Below are 21,452 nucleotides of genomic sequence, written 5' to 3' on the forward strand. Positions count from 1 at the left end.
TAAAACCAGAAGGTCGGTGTGGGGAAAGCACACTGTGTTTTCATCACGTATAGTATTTTCTACAGAGCCGTAACCTCTGCTGGGAGAAAGAGAGGAGGACAGGCTGGCCCTGGCCGACCCCTCCAGGGAGAGGGCAAGCAGAAGGGGAATAATGGGGGATCACCCGTCCTCGGTGCCCCCCCCGCCCCCATGCACAACCCAGCACAGAAAGCAGCGGTGGATTAATGGCGGGGATTACAATGCCAGATTGCCCAGCCAAATGGGCACAGGGACCGATTTAGGACAGAGACGTATGGGAGGGAGGAGGGATGAGACACTGAGACAATGGGAAAGAAGGAAGGATCCCATGGCCGGGGGTGCAAGCTCCCCTGCTGCCTCCTGCTTTAAGGTCCCACACAGCTCCTTTGATTTGCACAGGAGCTGTGCAGAAGCCTTCCTGAGCTGGGGGGGGGGGGTGAGTTACATCTGCAGAAGGAAATTCCCTGCCTTTCCTCTTCTCCTGATCTAATCATAGGAACACGCAAAGTCGTTTTATACTGAATCAGAACATTGGTCTATCTAGCTCAGTGTTGTCTACTCTGACTGGCAGTGGCTCTCCATGGTTTCAGACTGGGAGCCTTTACCACCTTTCCTGGAGATACCAGGGACTGAACCTTCTGCATGCAAAGTGAATGCTTTACCGCTGAGCTACAGCCCTTCCCTAATCAAAGATGCCCCTCCGCCCTTGGATTCAACAATCCCCCTCTGCAGTCTTCATCAGTGGGAGAGCAAGTGGCTAGGAGGGCAAGTGATGAAAGAAAACACCTGGTTTGAATCTCGCCACAAATTCACTAGGTGACCTTATTCTCTCAACTTCCAACACCTGCAGTGTGTCAGGAAGCAGGGGGAAAACAATAGTACAGTGGTACCTCGGTTTAAGAACAGCCCTGTTTATGAATGATTCGGTTTACGAACTCCACAAAACCGGAAGTAGGGTCCCGGTTTGTGAACTTTACCTCAGTCTACAAATGGAAGCCAAACGGTGGAAGGGCACCGGTGGTGGGAGGCCTCATTAGGGAAAGCACACCTCGGTTTAAGAACGGTTTTGGTTTAAGAACAGACTTCCAGAACGGATTAAGTTCGTAAACTGAGGTACCATTGTACTGCCTACCTCTTTTCAGGGTTATTGTAACTCAGGATGGAAGGCTCTATCGATTTCAGTTCTCTCAATTTTTCATTTGTCAGATGAGAACAGTTAGATGTAAGTAAGAATGCAGGCAGGTGAGGGGCTGGCTGAGCTCAGACTGAGAAGTTTGTTTGTTTGTTTAATAAATTTGTATCCTACCTTCCCTACAAGGAGCTCATACATGGTTCTCTCACTTCACATTTTATTCTCACAACAACCCTGTGAGGTAGGTTAGGCTGAGAGACAGTGAATATCCCAAAGTCACCGAGCGAGCTTCATGGCCAAGTCGGGATTTGAACCCTGGTCTCCGAGGTCTTAGTCCCACACTCTTGTCACCACACCACACTGGCTCTCCGTTTGATGGAGCAGTGCTCCATTTGCCTCAATGGGTCAGCCCCCCACTGAATTCCTGTCAGGTATTTCCTTCCTCCACCCCCATCCTCCATAGCTTTGGGGAAGGATTGCTCAGATCTCTCTCCTCTTCCTTAGCTGGGAATGGGTCCAGAAACTGGTTGATCTCCCAAGAGTCCATTTCCCACAACTAGAAATCAAATATAATCAGCCCAAAGGCTGGTTAATCGGAATAATAATAATAATATTTAGTATTCCTAAAGCATCCCGGCACCTGGCACCACACAGCCATCAAGTTAAAAAGTAACAAGCCTGCAGACTTACGACCCGGCGACGCTTGATTTTTACAATGCCGGTTTTGATTTCTCTCTTCCACTTTCCATACCTAATGAGCAGCGTTCAACAGTCGCAAAGTCCAAATGAAAAGGTGCTTATTGACACTGCAACAGCCTCTTATCTGGTGCCGGCTTCTGAAGCGGAATGCATTAGCAAACGGGCCCATCATAATTTCCTTTAAAACACACACACATAGTACACAGAATGGAACACATTAAGAATTTAAATGGAATACTTAATCTGGTTCTGGTCACACTTATTATGGAGCTGAAATGCATTCCGTGTCTCTGCTGTTATGGGGAGGGGAGAGGTGGAGGGAAGGAAAGAGTGTGTTGGCATTTTGCGTCAGTGTGAACGCATTTAAGAGCTTGTGCACCAGAGGCAAACTGCCCCCACCGCTTAAGTTCTCAAGACTCAGGAAAGGAGTCTGAAATCCGAAAATCACATCTGCGGGGATGCACAAACAACATTAAAAAAAAAAAAATCTCCAGAACGGTAGCTGTGTTAGGCTGTGTACATATTATTGGCTAAAAATAAAAATAAAAATTGCAGCTAGCTCGTTCTTTTTCTCAATTTGGATCGAAGCTGGTTTGGGGTAGGGGAATACATCGAAGTGTACTCTTTCATAAGCAACGGCAGGAGGGATATGGATTTTGGGTAATGTCATGTATACGCCGCTTCCTAAACCAGTGGTGGAAGCCAATGGTCGCAAATGGGAGTGCGTACACACAGCCTTAGCCTCTTGCAGTAAAAACGACTGCGAGTCTTAGGGAACCGTAAAGCAAATGTTGTTCCCAACATGGTGCTGGAAAGGCAGGCCAGGGACTTCTAGGGATGCAAGAACAGCTCAGACCAACAGTTCATGTAGCCCGTCATTTTGGTTCCCCTCAGGGGCCAGTCAGATGCCAGCGGGACCCACAACCGGAACAAAACGTAATGCGGGGTGCTCCTGCTCAGGGTTTCAGCCTGCTGTGCCTTCTCCCAGGATACTCCATTCCAATCAGACAGCCGTGCCCTCTCCTGGATACTCCATTCCAACGCCCCCTTCTCCCCACACCCACCCAGTTTTCTGTTTATCCTCTCAATAGACATTCAGTGTTCTGTGGCCGCGGAATACTCAGTCCTCAGCCAGGACCTGAAGACGACAAACTTCCCCTCAGTGTTTTTACCTCAGTAACTGATATTCAGAGGTAGACTGCCTCTGGACGTGGAGGTGCCATTGCTAACTATCGTGGCTAATAAGGGAAGCTCTGCTGGATCAGGCCCAAGTTCTGTCTGTTTTCCTGCTGGGGCCAGCTGGGAGCTTCAAAAAAAAGCTCACAAGCTGGGTGAGAAGGCAACTGCTCATTCCCATACTGTACTGTTTATTTCCCGTAGGCCGGAATTTGGGCCATCTAGCCTCCAAACACAGCCATTCTAGGCAGCCATGCAGAAGCCATCAACAAACCTATGGTTTGTATGTAGAAATAGCAGCAGCAGTAATAATAATAGAATATATCAAATATTAGTCCTACTTAGAGCATACCTATTGAAAACAATAGACATGACTACATGAGTTCTATTCATTTCAATGGGTCTGCTCTAAATATGGTTTAGTTGGATACAGGCCAACAATTCTTTTTTAAAAAATTATATGGCCAGCTATTTATGAAATTATCTAAGCTGTCTATAAAGGGAAACAAACACAATACTTTTCTTTTTAAATGCAAAGCACAAAAATCAAATCAACACAAATCAAGAGGAATTAACAGCACAAAGCTTTCTAGCAAAGGCAGAAGAGTGGTTGTAGTAATTCTTTCTTAAATTTCTACAGCCAGCCGTCAGGAAGATTCCTTAAGGCTGTTCACGAAGTGAAATAAGCATAATTAAAGAAACACCGCCAACACCCTAATAATTAAAACAAAACTAGTATAAATAACAGCACAGAATTGAAACAATTTGTGGCTCAGCGTAAAACTGCAGTGGAAGAGCGAAACCATAAGGTTTGTTTAAAAACACATTAAAACGGCCGAGGCGGAGGCCCATCTAATCTGCTTTTAAAGCTTTCTAAGCCAGAGTGAGTGATGTAAGTCAATTACGCACCGTGTGAAAAAGTGCTTTCTTGTGTCTGCCCTGAATCTCTTGCCCAATCAATCAATTTCACTGGGATTATGATGCCCCCTGTTGCCCCAGCTTGGTCCAGTATGTTGAGAGAATAACAAAAACTCCCTAGCCACTCTCCAAACCCAGCAGCTTCATTTTATAAACCTCTCATAGGTAAACAACAAGAAGTAGCAAGAGCCACATAATAACATAGTCCATCATCCTTTTCTCACAGTGGCCAACCAGATGCCCGTGGGAAGCCTCCAAGCAGGGTCCAAGCACCAGAGCACTCTGACCTCCTGTGCCTTCCAGAAATTGCTACTCAGAAGCATTACTGCAGGGGTCAGCAACCTTTTTCAGCCGTGGGCCAGTCCACCGTCCCTCAGACCATGTGGTGGGCCGGACTATATTTTGAAAAAAAATATGAACAAATTCCTACGCCCCACAAATAACCCAGAGATGCATTTTAGATAAAAGCACACATTCTACTCATGTAAAAACACCAGGCAGGCCCCACAAATAATCCAGAGATGCATTTTAAATAAGAGAACACATTCTACTCATATAAAAACACGCTGATTCTCAGACCATCCGCAGGCCGGATTGAGAAGGCAATTGGGCCGCATCCCCGGGCCTTAGGTTGCCTACCCCTGCATAACTGCCTCCAGCTGAGCAGAGCATAACCATCAAGGTTAGTGGCCATTGAGAGATAGCTTTTTCCTCCACAAAGCTGCCCAATCCTCTTTTCAAGCCATCCATGTTGGTGGCCAATACTGCCTCTTGTGGGCGTGAGTTCCACATGCCGTGCAACTATCCTGTTTTAAGTGGGACATGCCGGAATTACAGAAGCCGCCCCAGCTTCTGATTCCATCCCGGCATGTGCTGTTTTGGATCCCGTACTTCCAGAAGCACTGTGGTGGCAGATGGGTGACCAGTGGCGGTGGCAGGCAAAGATGCGTATCACCAGGATTGTGCAGGGCACAGAGTAATGGACCCCAAGGGAGAGAGCTGAGAGAGGGGGCCCCATCGAGGTTGTGTCCCGATTTGCCTCACTGGGATGTTGGAGGGTACGGTTCCATAATTTAACTCTGTGCTGTGTTGAAGAAGGACTTTCTTTGTCCTGATTCTTCCCACATTCAGCGTACCTGACTTTTAGCGTCAAAAGAGAGGGAGAACAACTTTTCTAGCCGCTTTCTCCACACAGTGCATAATTTTATAAACCTCTGTCGTGTCACCTCTTAAGTGCCTCTTTCCTTGAAACTAAAAAATCCTACACCTTTCTTTGTAGAAAAAGGATGGGAGAAATTCATGGAGGACAAGTCTGTTCGTGACTACTAGCCACAATGGCTAAGTTCTCCCTCCGATTTTTGAGGCAGTGTGAATCTGGATACCAGCTGTTGTGAACAGGGCTGTCCCATGGGGCAGACTTGAGGCAGTTGCCTCAGGCGGTGAAATCTCACGGGGCAGTGCCCTCAAGGGCGTCTCGCTCACCAACCACCAGGCAAGCGAGGGGAAGCAGTGCTGAGGGCTTCCAGTGAGATCTCACAAGATTTCACAGAGCTCACAAGAGTTCCAGAATGTCTTGCCAGAAGCTGTTGCTGCTGCTACGCAACCCTGGTAAGCGAGGCTTCAGCAGAGGGGCAGCAGCAACAGTGGGGCTGGTGGCATCTTCTGTTTCGCCTCAGGCAGCGAAATGCTAGCTGTGAATCACAAGTGGGGGGCGAAAGTGTTCTTCTGCTCAGTCCTGCTTTGGGGAACTCCATGAGGGCATCTGGCTGGGCATTGGGAGAATGGGATGCTGGAGGATATGGGCCTTTGGCAGGCAGCCCTTTCTTACACCCATATGCCTTACATCAGAAAACTGGAATTGCGGAAGCTCATGAGAAGTAGGGTAGTGAAAGGCAGACCCTCCCTCCTTCCTTTCACCAAATGTTTATGGGGTTTAAATCCGTGTTAGCGACTGCACGTATTCCAACAGGGATTGGTAGTTATTCTGGATTGATGAATGAGGGAACAAAGGCGTGGTTGTGCTCTGTGTCATCGGTGCGGACGGGTGTCTAGAGGAAAAGGCATATAATAGCTCCTGCAATTCTATTCTTGGGGCTGGGGCTGGAATCTATTTTTCAGCATCAGTAGGCGGTGGTGTACGTGGGAAGGGGGGAGGGAAAGGGATGTTGCTGTCTCCCCTCTTGCAGAAAAGGAGTGAACAAGGAAGTGATGGGGAGGACAGAGAGAGCTCCTTTTGGAAACATGTTAGCCCAGAATTCTGGAAGTGAGAAGCTTGGGACACAGAAGTGACAACGTTTCTGGAATATCCTAGTACCAAACCAGGGCCCTGTGCCTTTAGACTGACAGCAATGGACTCCAGATTCCCATAAACTCTGTGGACAAAATAAAAGCATGGTTAATCTAATTTATGTACATAATTTTTTATTTCCGTCTCTTCTTTGAGTTCTTGATACATGCACTCTGCTTCTGCCACCAAGTTCGAACCTTCATTTTCTTGTCTAGTCAATGCCTTTAATACACTGGCTCTGAGCACAAGTCATAGTGTTGGTGCTGACCTTTAAAACCCTAAACGGCCTTGGGTCAGCCCTGTATACCTGAATGAGTGTCTCCATCCCATATCATTAAGCCAGGACACTGAGGTCTAGGTCCGAGGGCCTTCTGGCAGTTACCTCACTGTGAGAAGTGAGGTTACAGGGAACCAGGCAGAGGGCCTTCTCGGTAGTGGTGCCCACCCTGTGGAACACCCTCCCATCAGATGTCAAGGAAATAAATATACAAGTTTTAGAATACATCTGAAGGCAGCCCTGTATTTGACGTTTTATTATGTTTTTCTATGTGTTGGAAGCTGCTCGAAGTGGCTGAGGCAACCCAGCCAGATGGACGGAGTATTATTATTATTATTATTATTATTTTATTATTTCACTAACACTCTCTGCCCTACCTTACAGGTATCGTCTTCCTCGCCATGTCACTCCTGTCTCAACTGAAGGCTTCAGCCTTGCTGCTGGCCTTGTTCCTCCCTTCACCGCTGGCGACGGTGGGTGGCCATGGCGGCACGCACGGCATTGAGACAGCGTCCCCGGACGGCGGCAACCACACCGCCAAGTGCCAAGAGGCCACGGAGTGCCAGGAAGGTGTGATCTTGCCAGTGTGGTTCCCACAGAACCCCTCTGTGGGGGACAAGGTGGCAAGGGCCATTGTTTACTTTGTGGCTCTGATCTACATGTTCCTGGGCATGTCCATCATTGCCGACCGCTTCATGGCCTCCATAGAAGTCATCACCTCACAGGAGAAAGAGATCACCATCAAGAAGCCCAACGGGGAGACCACCACCACCACCATCCGCATCTGGAATGAGACCGTCTCCAACTTGACCCTGATGGCATTGGGTTCCTCAGCCCCTGAGATCCTGCTCTCCATCATTGAGATTGTGGGCCACGGCTTCACCGCAGGAGACATGGGGCCCAGCACCATTGTCGGCAGCGCAGCCTTCAATATGTTTGTCATTATCGCCGTCTGCATCCATGTGGTCCCTGAGGGTGAGGTACGGCGCATCAAACACTTGCGGGTCTTCTTTGTCACCGCCGCCTGGAGCATCTTCGCCTATATCTGGCTATACCTCATCCTGGCCTGGTTCTCTCCCGGCATAGTGGAATTGTGGGAAGGGCTCCTCACCTTCCTCTTCTTCCCACTCTGTGTGCTCCAGGCTTGGGTGGCTGACAGAAGGCTCCTCTTCTACAAATACGTCCACAAGAAATACCGAGCGGACAAGGCCCGAGGCCTGATCATTGAGACTGAGGGTGATACTGGCTATCCAAAGTTGGACATGGAGATGGACAACTCGCTAAAGGAAGGATCCGAAGGTCTTGTGGAAGCAGGGAAGGACCAGGATGATGAAGCTCGCAGGGATATGGCCCGCACCTTGAGGGACCTCAAGCAGAAACATCCAGAAAAGGACATGGAGCAGCTTATCGAGATGGCCAACTATCACGTGCTAGTCCAACAGCAGAAGAGCCGGGCTTTCTACCGCATCCAGGCCACACGCATGATGATCGGAGCAGGGAATATCCTCAAGAAACATGCGGCGGACCAGGCCCGCAAAGCCATTAGCATGCAGGAGGTGCGTGCGGAAGAAGATGAGTCCGTGACCAAAGTTGGCTTTGAGCCAGCACACTACCAGTGCTTTGAGAACTGCGGCTCGGTGGTGCTGACTGTGGCCCGGCGGGGAGGGGACCCAGCCTGCGTCACACTGCGGGTAGATTTCCGCACAGAGGACGGGACGGCCAACGCTGGCTCAGACTACGAGTTTGCGGAGGGCACCTTGCTTTTCAAGCCAGGGGAAACCCACAAGGAAGTGCGGGTCGGAATCATTGATGATGATATTTTTGAGGAAGATGAGTATTTCTATGTCCACCTCAGTAACGTGCGGGCAGCCTGGGCCGAACCGGGCCCTGAGCCTCCTCCCAAAGCATGCCTCGGGCCTTCTAAGATGGCCACTGTCACGATCTTCGACGACGACCATGCCGGCATCTTCACCTTCGACGGGGCCTCCATGCGTGTGAGCGAGAGCGTGGGGGCTGTGCGCATCAAGGTGCTGAGGACCTCGGGGGCACGCGGGAGAGTGGCCATCCCCTTCCGCACCATTGAGGGGACCGCTAAGGCCGGAGAGGACTATGAGGAGGTAGCTGGCAAAGTGGAGTTCCAGAATGATGAGACCATGTAAGAGACCAGGGAAGGTGGTTTGTTTTTGTCTTTGAAAATATTGGTGTGGGCACTGTGTACTGAAAACACGAGCAGGAATGCTGTGACCCACACAAGAGGGCCACCAAATTGGATGGCTTTTAAAGAGGATGTGGGAGGGAGGAATAATAGAGCATGAGTCTACCAATGGCTGGTTAACCATGATGGCTATGGGGAGGCTGCCAGGAATCACAAGTAGGTAGGTGCCGCCACACTAAAAGCCCCACTCCACTGTATGGAATGGTCCTCCTGATAGGATGCCATCTGTAGGATGCCTTCTCCCACAAGACACAGTGACTGATTGGGTATATACTGTATTTTTCGCTCTATAAGACGCACCTGACCATAAGACGCACCTAATTTTAGAGGAGGAGAACAAGAAGAAAAATATTCTCTCCCTCTCCAGCAAAGTGGGAGGAGAAATGGAAGGGGCTCCGTTTTTCCTCCCGTTGCCCTAAAGAGGCTTTGCGTGGCTATCCCTGAAGCCAGGAGAGCGAGAGTGATCGGTGTGCACCGATCCCTCTTGCTCTCCTGGCTTCAGGGATAGCTGCGCAGCCTGCATTCACTTCATAAGACGCACATACATTTTCCCTTACTTTTTAGGAGGGGAAAAGTGTGTCTTATTGAGCGAAAAATACAGTAATGTGTGAGAACAGGGCCGGTTCACCCATGAGGCAAGGTGAGGTGACTGCCTCAGGCCACGGGATCCACAGGAGCAGGAGAGAGGGCCTCCAAGGAATTCCTCACGAATTGCCTCTGTAGCAGCGGCAGTGACGGCTGTGGCAAACTCCTCAGAGGCCAAATCTGCCTCCTCCTCTGCAGCCATGCCGCCGCTACAGCAGCCTTTCGATGAAAAGGAGGTGCTGCTTGGCTTCCTCCCGTCCCTAAGGAGGAAATGGTGGGGGCTGCCCTCTGTACCCACCTGGCATGATTCAGCCGCCTCCCCAACCACGGCAGCCTTTGATTCCCACTTCAACCATTGGGGGAAGGTGGATTTATCCCCTCACCCTTTTCCTGATGTAGATCTTCGTTCACCCTTTCTTCCCTAGCCGGGAAGCACCATTTTGCAGTTTGCCTCAGGTGGCAAAATATCTTGGACTGGCCTTGGGCAAAACGATCTTTTAGGTATCCTGGCCCCAGACTACATTCAGTAATTTGTGGCTGTTATTGTTGTTTTAATGGTGTAAGTTTTATTTCCTATTCCTCTGGGTTGTTATCGAGCAAAATTGAGCCTTGACTGGAGTCCAATGAATGTTAGTGATTTGTTAACATGTATAGCTAGGGCTCTGCAGCCCAATACCGGCACCTTGAACCTAGTATAGGGCTGCCATATTTCAAAAATAAAGTTGTTGAGCTTTTTTTTAGGAAGACCACAAAATTGTTGAGCTATGGCAGCCCTAGTAGCTAAGTGGCAGTCAGAGATTGCTTTCCCCGTTCCTCCCATCACACCTCCCCTCTGGAAAATGTCAACACAGCTCATTTCCCTCTTCCCAACCCCCCAACCCATTCTCCTCTAGCTCCTGATACAGTGGTTTGACGCAAGCAGAAATTCAGCTGCGGAACGTTGCTTGGCTAGAGCTAAGAAATGGGAAACAGATTTATTTTTTTTAAGGGTGCGGAGCCTGAGGACCCCCAGATGTTGATAGATTACAACTCTCATCATCTGTGCCTGGGCATGCTGGCTGGTCCAACCACACCCGAAGGACAGCAGATTCCCCACCCTGATTTAAGAAATGGGAATAGCATGTTGAATGTCTGTTGCACATACCAGGTTTATGTTAAAAGGCATGGGAGGAGGCTGATGCTGGGGCAGGAGTGGCAAAGCCTGATAAAGGTGCTCTGTACATGCTCAGTGGCACCCTTCCTTCATGATGCAACTTCCTTCATGGTGCAACATGAAAGAAAGACAAGAAAGAAAGGCACACACTGCCATAGGTCAGTGGTAGAGCATCTGAAATGCTCTTTTGAAAATGAGGTGCTGCCTTTATTCTTTAGTCTCTCTCCCTCTCCCTCTCTCTCTCTTGGCCTGTGATGCCTGCTTTAACTGGCAGCTAATCCTCGAGGTCTTGAGTAGACAACAGTCTTTTCCCGTCACCTGCGATCTGAGCCTGTTAACCTGGATAACCCACCTTCCAAATATCCTGGGGTAAAAGGGACATTCCGTTTTTTGTCATGCAAGATCTCAGCGGCCATTTTGAGTGCTACGATCTTGTGCACTCTCACCCCGAAAAAGTGCATTTTTTTCACAGCAAGAGCAAGGTGCGGGTCACGTGACTTTCCTGGGTGCGCCTCCTGGAAGGCGTATGTCCCGGTTTTGCATCAGAAAAAGTTGGATGGCAGGGAAGGGCTCCATAGTTTGATGCTAGAGCTTCTGCTTTGCACACAGAAGAAGGTCCCAGGGTTCAACCCCTGGCATCTCCAGCTAGTCCTGAGAGACACTTTCTGTCTGAAACCTTGGAGAGTTACTGCCAGTCAGTGCAGGCAGTTCTGAGCTAGATGAACCAGTGGTCCAACTCAGCAGAAGACTCTTTCTTAAGGACGTTTGCTATGAGTGGCAGGAGGTCCCAGGCTCCATCCCTCAGGAGCAGGCAGCATCCTGTGCTCCCACATCCATCTCAGAAAATTATCTCCTCATAATTGCTGCTCGGCTGCCTTGTCGCCAGCCTCCAACCAACACCACCACTCACCCCCAGCATCCCTCCGGCTCCGTCAGACACATGGAATTAATTTCTTGAAATCTTAATCTTTCACCCGTCAAGCTGTGCTGCAGCAACCTCCAGCTCCCAATTTGACAGGCTCTGACCTAATTGCACGAGAAGGGGAAAGTGGGGTGGCGGGGGGAAGGAGCGGGACGTTTGGCCGACGGCACACGCGGGAGAGAGCGTGAAAGCACCCGTGCGTGGGGGCGAGCGGCTGGCAGGCCGTAAGCCGACGTGCGACGGAAATGGTGCAAGTGCGAGCAGATAAAAATGGGTGGTGTGTGCCAGTAGAGAGGAACATGCAGGAGTTTGTGTGTGTGAGGGGAGGGTGGTGGCAGACAAAAGTGAGTGTGAGTGAAAATTTATGGGATGCGCATTTATGTGCTCCTATGTGAACTAGTGGAGAGCAACGTTTCTTCCAGAGGAAAGCGGGTAGAAATTACCTCACGGCAGTTGCTCTTCAAAATGGGGATGTGGAACCACAAGCCCTTGAGGCCTATCTCTGGCCCCTGAATCTGTCCCTAAAATACACCCTTCCCTGACCCCTTTGCACCCCACACCCTTGAGTGTTTTTGTCTGATTGGGATGTGTCCTTGAACTCTGCTATAATGTTTCTTACTTGTCTGGATGGAGAATAGAGAGAGGCGTCTGTGAGTGTATGTGTGGAAACTAGCCTCCTATAAAAAGATAACATTGACATTCGTTGCTCCGCCCACTATTGCCCTTGGCTCCACCCACCACTAACATGTGGCCCTTGGAAAGTTGTCCAGAATGGAATACGGCCCCTGGACTGAAAAAGCTACCCCGCTCTACAAACACTCTCCCTCCCTCTCCCTCTCTCTCACTTTCTCAAAAGCACATGCCATTTGTCCTATTAGTTTTAAAGGGTATGGCTTTTCCGTCTTTTCGTGACAGCCTCACTCACAGAAATGGAAGCAGGCAAAGTTTTTATTCCACATAAAGTTTGGGCCCTCCAGGTGTTACTGAACCACAACTCCCATCAGCCCCAGCAATGACAGGAGTTGTAGTTCAGCAACATCCGGAGCGCCAAGACTCTCCACATGCCTGTTTCATTAGAGTAAGAATTACTGGTAGACCTGCTTAGTTTACGTGTGCCAGACAGCTTATGTAAAAAGTGCAGGAGCCATCCCTGTAAAGGAGGTGGCAACTTTACCTCAGGTTTTTGAGGTATCAGTCAACTGAGCATTAAAGAAAATGCTCTATCTATATCATCTATATTTATATTTATATCTGTATCTATATCTATATCTATATCTGTATACAAAGCCACAGCCTCAGAAGAATAAAGGTGACATGTGGAACTAACAAGCATAGCCGTTCCAGGGATATTACAACATTTTGCTATATTGCCACCTGTTCAAGTGATGGATTTATGAGACCCCCTGAAGGAAGATACTCAGAAGCGCCTCTAAGGATTGAGCCAGGAAACCAGCTCATAAGAGGATAAATTATGTGTTCTCTATCCCCTTAATAAAATCTACAGTAAAGAAACAGACACGAGGCTGTTTCAAGCTCAACATGATCACAAGGGCGACAGCACCTGTCACTGAAGGGAACTTCAGCAAATCTGTTACTGAGGATCTTGGGAAGGCAAGAGGTTAAGACAGCCCAGCAAAAAAACAAAACCGTTCTTCTGTACTTACGTACCGCTAGAAAATATAGCTGTGGCATGCATTTGATCAGATTTGTTGTTCTGACGCAAATGCGGCAGAGTTTGGGGATATGTCTCCGTGTCAGTGAGACCTGAATCTTAAGAGCCTAAAGGGTGGCTTGGCTTCCACCCCCTTGGCAGCCCTATAGCGTTGACGTACCCACATATATTCCCATCCCATTAGTACCAAGCCGTCTCTTTGTGTTTGTAATTAGGGAACTAAAAACAGATGGCATCAAGCGAGGCTCCGGCTGCCAGACTTGGCTTAGCGTACCCGGAGTGTGTGCATGTGTGCGCGTTGTGCCACAGCTTGGCGAGAGCGAAGCCATGGGGTCATGCATAAGCAGAGATGAACTCGAAGGAGCAGGAGGTGGCTATGGGGAGGGTTGTGGGTTCTCCCTGCTGGCCCCGCTTCTCTGTGCGGAGGGGGCCGGTTCTGGGGCAGAAGACAGGGGCCCCAATGGCAGGTGGAGCCCGAACGGATGACAGGCAGGGCCTGGGTGTGAGTTCTGCACACCCAGATCTGGAGCTAAGATTTGGGTGGGAGTGGTCCAAGCTTTTCTCCCTCTCTCTTAACATAATTGACCAGTGGTTGCTGGGGCCCATTAAGGCTGTGAGGGCAGAAGTGAGGGAGCCCACCAGTAGGTGGCACCAGAGCCAATGGCAGAAGTAGCCAAATAATTCTAAGTTTGTCCCCATCCTCCTCTTTCTCCCTGCTGATTTCTACAAGGGGCAACGCTGAGACTACAGAAGACGAAGCTGCCAGGCAGGGCCATCCACTGGACTGGGTGCAAGGAAGAGGGCTGGCAGGCCAGGGCTGGCTGGCTGGCTGGCAGCAATCTGAGGTTGGCGAGGCAATGCCTCATTCGCCCTAAAGCACCGGCCTCTGCTATGTGACTTTTCATGGCTGCCTGCTATGCCGATATTAAGCCAAGGAGTGCTTTCCCTGTTGCGTCACTTCCGTGCCAAAGAAGTATGGGCTTACTAAATTTCCATTTGCTGGGCTATGAGCAAGGCCAAGGCCAGGCCCAGGACAGGGGGGGAGGGGAAAGCGGGGCAGTACCTTGGGAAGATGGTTTCCTGTATTGGTCTGCCTGCTCCAAAGAACCCATTATTTTCTTCCTCGTCCCCAGGAGATACATCGAAATTAAAATTATTGACGACGAGGAGTACGAGAAAAACAAGAACTTCCACCTGGAGCTGGGGCCACCAGAACTGCTGGACACAGGTCCACGGCATGGTAAGGAAAAAGTGGATAAACCTGGGGTGTGTGTGTTGTTATTGTTGGTTTAGTTTGTATTATGTGATGTATTTTTGTGTTGTTATATTGTAAACCGCCCTGTGATCCTTGGATGAAGGGTGGCCTAGAAATTGAATAAATAATAATAATATGATTTGCAGGAGAGACTTCCTATGATACTTGAGGGTCAGAGTGGGATGTGGGATGGGCTACAACAGGGATGAGGAACCTCGGACTTGGGGGGGGGGCGCAAATGTGGTCCTCCAGGTCTTGTAAGCTTGCTGTACAAAGGTCAGGTTCACATTCATTGCTCTGCCCACTTTTGCCTGTGGCCCCACCCACCACTGGCTTGTGGCCCCTGGAAAGTTGCCTAGAAGGGAATGCGGCCCTCAGGCTGAAGGGGGTTCCCTTCCCCTGAGCTTATGGCAGAAAGACGTAAGGAAGACATGGTACTAGAGGAGCCCTTTATTTGTAGGGTTGTGAAGGTAAGTTTAAAGACAAGGAACCCTCAGTAGAGAGAGAAGTTGTCCACCCACAGGGAGTGAGCAGAAGCCAGGCAGCAGACTAAGCAGGCACGCAGGTCATCAGCTCACACTCTTCCCTAGAATCATAGAATCGTAGAGTTGGAAGGAACCCTGAGGATCATCCAGTCCAACCCCCTGCAGAAATGAAAAGTGTTGGGGTTTTTTCCCCAAATTATATTCAAGCTTTCTAAATTCACATTGTCCACATCATAGATTTAGAACACACTGTTGTCGTCATCCCCCGAATAATCCTGGGAACTGTAGTTTACCCCCCACAGAGCTGCATTTCCCAGCACCAAGCTCCAGTTCCCAGGACTCTTAGCGGTAAGTCATGTGCTTTCAATGTATGGCGTGCACACAGTTGACATTAACACAGTCCTAATTAATGCAAAACTGTGTCCTCTTTTTGGGTGACGCTCAAACAATTGCAGGATGATGTCTCAGAGTTGTCTCGGTGGTTTCAAGTCCAAGAGCAACATTTAACCGACTTGCCGAATTGGTGGGGAAAAGGCTTTGCCTTTTTAAAAAAAGAAAGGAGGGGAGCACAAAGAGAGATGGCCAAGTTCTTTTCCTACCTCTGTTCCCCAGCTTTTAAACAGCAGGCTGGCAGGTAGAAGTTTAGCAGGTGATGGTTTTCATGAAAGGGAGATAAAGTGATAATAGAAGCTTCACTTTCTTCATGCTGGGCTGCTGTTTGAAAGGCAGAGGGGCCAAATTGTTATGAAAGCAGGCAACATTTGGCCATTAAGGAGATGGATTGAGGCAACTGGGAAGGGGACTGAGGACGGTGGGTGACGGAGGAGGTTAGAGAGTTGGAAAGAGGTTTCTGGAGGCTGGCAGAGAGGGGATGTTGGGATTCCAGCCTCTCCCTATGTGCCCGTTTTCTCCCCAATCTCACCCCAGGTGACTCCAATGAAAACCGCCTGCCTAACGGAGAAGAGGAAGCAATTGCCAAGATGGGGTGTCCTAGCCTTGGAGAGAACGCCAAACTTGAAGTTGTTATTGAGGAATCTTACGAATTCAAGGTAAGAAGACACTCTCTCACCTGGCACTCCCTAGCAAGAAAGACATTTCAGTCACAATCCCCCTCCTCACACCTCAGCATCCACACACCCCTCCCAGCAGTGGCTGATGCCCATTGGGACTGGTTGGGTGGAAGGCAGGGAGCCCACCAGTAGGTGGAACCAGAGCCGATGACATGCAGAACCAAATAATTCTAGCTTTGCCCCCATCCTCCTCCTACTTGCTGAGTTCTACAAACACTAAGACTAAGGAGGAGGAAGCTGCCAGCAAATGCCATCCCTTGGACTGATTGTAAGTAAAGAGATAGACAAGTGTGGGTGGACTGAACTTGGTGGGGCAGTGCCCCATTTGTCCTAGTGTGCCAACCTCCAATTTTCCCCATCCACTGATTTTTTTAAACAAACAAGACTATTTGCAGTTTGGAAAGTGACAGAGAAATGCGATGAAAAGTGTGGGATGAACGAATGACTAACAGGAAGATGTTTAAACATTCCGCAAGCAAATCAGAATATAGCAAGGTGGATGCCCATTGTCGTATAACTACCCCATTAACAAATCAGAAGAAACGCTCAGCAAAGACCGGACATAGTCTGGCCACTGAGCAAGCAAACCAGGATGAATGCTTAATAAAAAGGCTATCTTGAAAGAACCCGTGGGCTTTTGAATAAGGAACCACATCAGGAACCAGCTCCTTGCCCATCAACCGAGGCTGAGAATCCCCCAGAATAAGCAGCTGAAGTTTAAACATTTCTGTTTCCTCACCCGCTCGACCCCTGCCATGGACTTTTGGGCCACCACAAAACATCCAACCCTGCCAAATGTGAATCTGCCGCCTACAAAGTGCCCTCGCATCTTGTTCAGCCTCCAAGCCTTACCTGTTTTTCACAATCTGTTATTGAGGTGTCCCTGTGTCAGTTATCATCTCATCCTTATGCACTCAATGGATCACTGTGCTCTGCAGGTCAGGGCTTCCTGCAGATATCACCTTGTCTGGACGTCCATTCCACACAATGTAGGAATTGTGCCTTTGGTATCGTGGCACTTTACTTGCCTTTTGGAATTCCCTCTCTTTGAATATATAAGTTAATAATAACAAATTTATTTCTGAGATGGGCAAACGTCCATCCTGGTTCTTTATTAAAAACAGATTTGTTTTCTTTGAATCTGTCTCCCGGTTTCTCACGCCACCTTTTGCTCCAGTGCCCTTGTCATCATGGCTGGTTAGGCAGATGGCAGGGTGGCAGGGTGCCCAAAGATACAATGACATTTCCCACGCCATCCTTGACCACAGGCACTGAAGAGCCAAGAGGAGGAGGATAGCAATACTGGTGGTGGTGGAAAGGGGCACGCAGGAGAAGTTCCATAGGGACTAGCCCCTTCTGCCCACTTAAAGTTCTCACCTCCCCACACCCCTCTTTTCCAGAGCACTGTGGACAAATTAATAAAAAAGACCAACTTGGCCCTTGTCGTCGGCAGCAGCAGCTGGAGGGAGCAGTTTGTTAGCGCCGTAACCGTCAGTGCTGGTAAGAAAGAATATGGACCTTTTTTGGAGGGGTATACCGCAGGTAGGAATGTTGGGACAGAGGGTGTAGCCAACTTCTGAACACTACAGACAGCTGCTTCCAGTCACCAGCCATAACACACTCAGACGTAGCCTCATCCCTGTGGGAGACACTTCGATGAGAAAAATAAGAAAAGGAAAAAAAGACAGCAGGTCTCTGCCCCAAGGAACTTCTGGTTTAAATATTCCACAGTGGAAGAGAGAACCCACTAGAGGGGCCATGGGGTGAATGCAAGAAAATGCAGTTACATGACAGGGATGGGTGAAGCTGTCAATTTTGTTTTCTCCCAGTTACTCTTTTCTTTTTCATTCTTAAAATTCAGTTCTCCCCATCCCCATTCCACTTTGTGATTATTATTTTTTAAGGTCTTCCTAACAATTCTCAAGGGACGCGGGTGGCGCTGTGGGTTAAACCACTTAGCCTGGGCCTTGCCGATCAGAAGGTCGGCGGTTCGAATCCCCGCGATGGGGTGAGCTCCCGTTGCTCAGTCCCTGCTCCTGCCAACGTAGCAGTTCGAAAGCACGTCAAAGTGCAAGTAGATAAATAGGTACCGCTCCGGCGGGAAGGTAAACGCCGTTTCCGTGCGCTGCTCTGGTTGGCCAGAAGCGGCTTAGTCATGCTGGCCATATGACCCGGAAGCTGTACACCAGCTCCCTCGGCCAGTAAAGCGAGATGAGCGCCGCAACCCCAGAGTCGGCCACGGCTGGACCTAATGGTCAGGAGTCCCTTTACCTTTAACAATTCTCAGGAAGCTTAACAAGCTACAGTTCCTGGGATTCTTTGGGAGAAGCCATGAGCTTTAAATGTATGGGCTTGATGGGACCTTTGGGTAACTTAAAATAGCAGCGAGCCACTGGGGATGGGATCAGAGCTTGGCTGTCACGTGAAAGCGGCGCAGCCACTTGCCACTGAAAAGCATCCATGGGCCTGGTAGGGAAGATGGTAAATGGCAGTGCAGCTGGGTCAGGCCCCCAAGGGCCCCCACACCTGGCCCCTGGGGCCCTCGGCAATTGTCTAACTTGGCTAGCCACTGTTGCTGGGCCTGCTCTCCCCACCACCATAAGAGATTTTGTTGCCCCATTGGAATTTACTTAATTGCCTCCCCGCTCCCTACGCTCACATGAGGTAAGCAAAAGAGAGGCTAGAAGAAAGACTAGGACCTGTGGGGAGGCTGGCTAAGGTTGACTGATGGTGTCCCTATTAATTTAAGGTGTCTCTCTGTGCTCCCTCCCTCCAGGTGATGACGAGGACGACGACTCTGGCGAGGAGCGCCTCCCCTCTTGCTTCGACTACATCATGCACTTCCTGACGGTTTTCTGGAAAGTTCTGTTTGCCTTTGTGCCACCAACCGAATACTGGTGCGGCTGGGCCTGCTTCTTTGTCTCCATCTGCCTCATTGGAGTCCTGACCGCCCTCACCGGAGACCTGGCCGCCCACTTTGGCTGCACCATCGGCCTCAAAGACTCTGTCACAGCCGTGGTGTTCGTGGCCCTGGGCACCTCCGTGCCTGGTCAGTGAGGGGCGGCAAGCGGGGCAGATCATATCAGGGTCAGGAGTGACCTCAGTGAGGGGAAGGGTGGTTTCTTGCCTCTGACTGTCCTGAAAAGCTTTGCCTCTTTAAAATTGTTGTAAAGGCACACTAGCCAGGCCAGTTAAAAACAAAACAAGCCACCAAACTATCTTGAAATAGGCATCACATTGCTTAATGTAATCTGAGTATCTGAAAGGTTGGCTCACTCCCCACAGACCACCCCTGGGGAGAAATCGGCAGAAGGGCCTTTTTGGGAGTTCCCCTGCCCTCAGATGTTCGAGGAGGAAAGTAGGGGAAGGTTCGAGAGAAGGGCTTTCTCTGTGGTAGCCCCCAAACTGTGGCATTCCCTCCCCAGAGGTAAATCCCTCATTGTGCAGCTTCTGTCATGTGCTGAGGAAATACTTGAACACACAGTCCTGGCCTTTGGCATAGGACCAAATTATAGTAACAGTAATTATTATAATCATTATACTAACAGTAACGATAATTGCTACTAACATGGGCTCATTCAGGAGGAGGGGCAGGATATAAATTGACTAAATAAAATGAAATAAAAGATTGATTTGGCGCTTGAAGAGACCTTTGGCCTATCCCAAGGCAACAGGGATGATATTATTATTATTATTATTATTATTATTATTATTATCCTTTGTTGTCTTGGGTTAGACCAAAGGTCTCTACAAACACACACACAACTTATATCTCTAACAAGTCCAGGGCAGGGCAGAGAAAGGACTTCAGTAATTTTAAAAATACAACATTAAAATCAGCTAAAAGAGATCCCAGTCAAGAAAGCAGTTTATCTGCCATCCAGTCTCTCCTTTAACAATTTTTTTTATTGATTTTCAAAAAAAAAATTTTTTTAATAAAAAAAATCTATTAAAGAAGCCTTTTGGTGGTGGATAGACTTTTCCGCTTTCTTGACTGCAATCAAAGAAGCAGGGAGGTCTATTCGCCATCCATACACTTAACAGCATAAGCAGAGTGTGACAAGGCAATGACTTTCCAGGATGGTTTGTCTCACAGCACCTGGGATTTAGAGGCAAACTCCCTCTTTACATAGACTTTGCATTTTTAACTGTCAACAGCTAATAGCCATCGATAGCCTTAATTTGCCTAATTCTACAATAAATCACACACACACAAACAGACTGTGAGCCTCCCTTAGTTACCTGGGAATAAGCCCCATTGAACTCAGCAAGACATAAATCAAGATAGACACGTATAGGATTGCACTGTAGGGCACGAATGTGCTTTAATCATAAACTGGAGCAATCCTATAAATCATAGTGGGGTACCGTTTGCCAACCCGAGGGCCGCATTCCCCTTTGGGCAGCCTTCTGAGGGCCACATACCAGTGGTGGGTGGAGCCAGAGGCAAAAGTGGGTGTTACCACCTTCACCCTCTCTGTCCCTGCCCAAAGTTAAGTACCGTATTTTTCGCTCTATAAGACGCACCAGACCACAAGACGCACCTAGTTTTTGGAGGAGGAAAACAAGGAAAAAAATATTCTGAATCTCAGAAGCCAGAACAGCAAGAGGGATCGCTGCGCAGTGAAAGCAGCAATCCCTCTTGCTGTTCTGACTTCTGGGACAGCTGCGCAGCCTGCATTCGCTCCATAAGACGCACACACATTTCCCCTTACTTTTTAGGAGGGGAAAAGTGAGTCTTATAGAGCAAAAAATACGGTATTTTATTTTGTCTTCTAGTTTATTAGGTAGTAGAAATCCATATAATTCCATCAACACAGAATAAAAGGGCATAGAGGGGAGAGGAAAAAGGCACTTATGCCTCAAGGAAAAAAATCAGTGTTTTTAGCTCTGCAGTCCTGCAGACAGATCGGAGCTCTTTCTCCAGATCTCCAGATCTAGACTCCACCTTTTCTACTGCAGAGGTAGGGAACAAACCTTATTTTAATTTGCCCCCAGAGGAGCTGCTTTTGCAAAGTGCTTCCCCTCTGTTGTAAACAAAATCTGCCCTTTTCCCTTATGGGGTATCCAAGAGCCCATATAGAGTCCTTATGTAGGTTCCCTATTGGTAGGAGTAAATTATTGGGAGGTAAGTCATAGAATAAGGGACACGGGTGGCGCTGTGGGTTAAACCACAGAGCCTAGGACTTGCCGATCAGAAAGTCGGCGGTTTGAATCCCCGCGATGGGATGAGCTCCCGTTGCTCGGTCCCTGCTCCTGCCAACCTAGCAGTTCGAAAGCACGTCAAAGTGCAAGTAGATAAATAGGTACCGCTCTGGTGGGAAGGTAAACAGCGTTTCCATGCGCTGCTCTGGTTCTCCAGAAGCGGTTTGTCATGCTGGCCACATGACCTGGAAGCTGTACGCCAGCTCCCTCGGCCAATAAAGTGAGATGAGCACCACAACCCCAGAGTCGGCCCCTTTACCCTTTACCTTTAAGTCATAGAATCATAGAGCTGGAGGGGACCTTGAGGATTATTCAGTCCAACCCACTGCAATGCAGGAATCTTTTGCCCAATGTGGGGCTTGAACCCATGGCTCTGAGATTAG

At 49.0% G+C, this 21,452-nt stretch overlaps 1 protein-coding gene and 1 long non-coding RNA gene across 6 annotated transcripts in view; one reads left to right on the forward strand and one right to left on the reverse strand.

The window, feature by feature from the left end:
- LOC308465552 (sodium/calcium exchanger 1-like) overlaps positions 1-21,452 on the forward strand; it is a 31,430-nt gene that overhangs the window by 4,646 nt on the left and 5,332 nt on the right. Inside the window, exons 1-6 of one of the 5 annotated variants that reach the window (XM_080985531.1) lie at positions 5,497-5,551; positions 6,892-8,662; positions 14,188-14,294; positions 15,722-15,843; positions 17,265-17,364; positions 18,641-18,913. In XM_080985531.1, the coding sequence (XP_080841657.1) occupies positions 5,512-5,551; positions 6,892-8,662; positions 14,188-14,294; positions 15,722-15,843; positions 17,265-17,364; positions 18,641-18,913 (2,413 nt within the window). In that variant the 5' untranslated portion in view covers positions 5,497-5,511. The other 4 variants (XM_080985533.1, XM_080985530.1, XM_080985532.1 and 1 more) reach the window with 4 other exon arrangements.
- Positions 15,347-18,695, reverse strand: LOC308465567. The gene is made up of 3 exons (XR_013980502.1): positions 18,564-18,695; positions 16,717-16,909; positions 15,347-15,508 (listed from the first exon to the last, which is right to left on the reverse strand). It is a non-coding gene; the product is annotated as an uncharacterized lncRNA (long non-coding RNA).

This window comes from Podarcis pityusensis (genome assembly GCF_964106645.2).
Source record: "Podarcis pityusensis genome assembly, chromosome: 16".
In the NCBI taxonomy this organism is placed as follows: Eukaryota; Metazoa; Chordata; class Lepidosauria; order Squamata; family Lacertidae; genus Podarcis; species Podarcis pityusensis.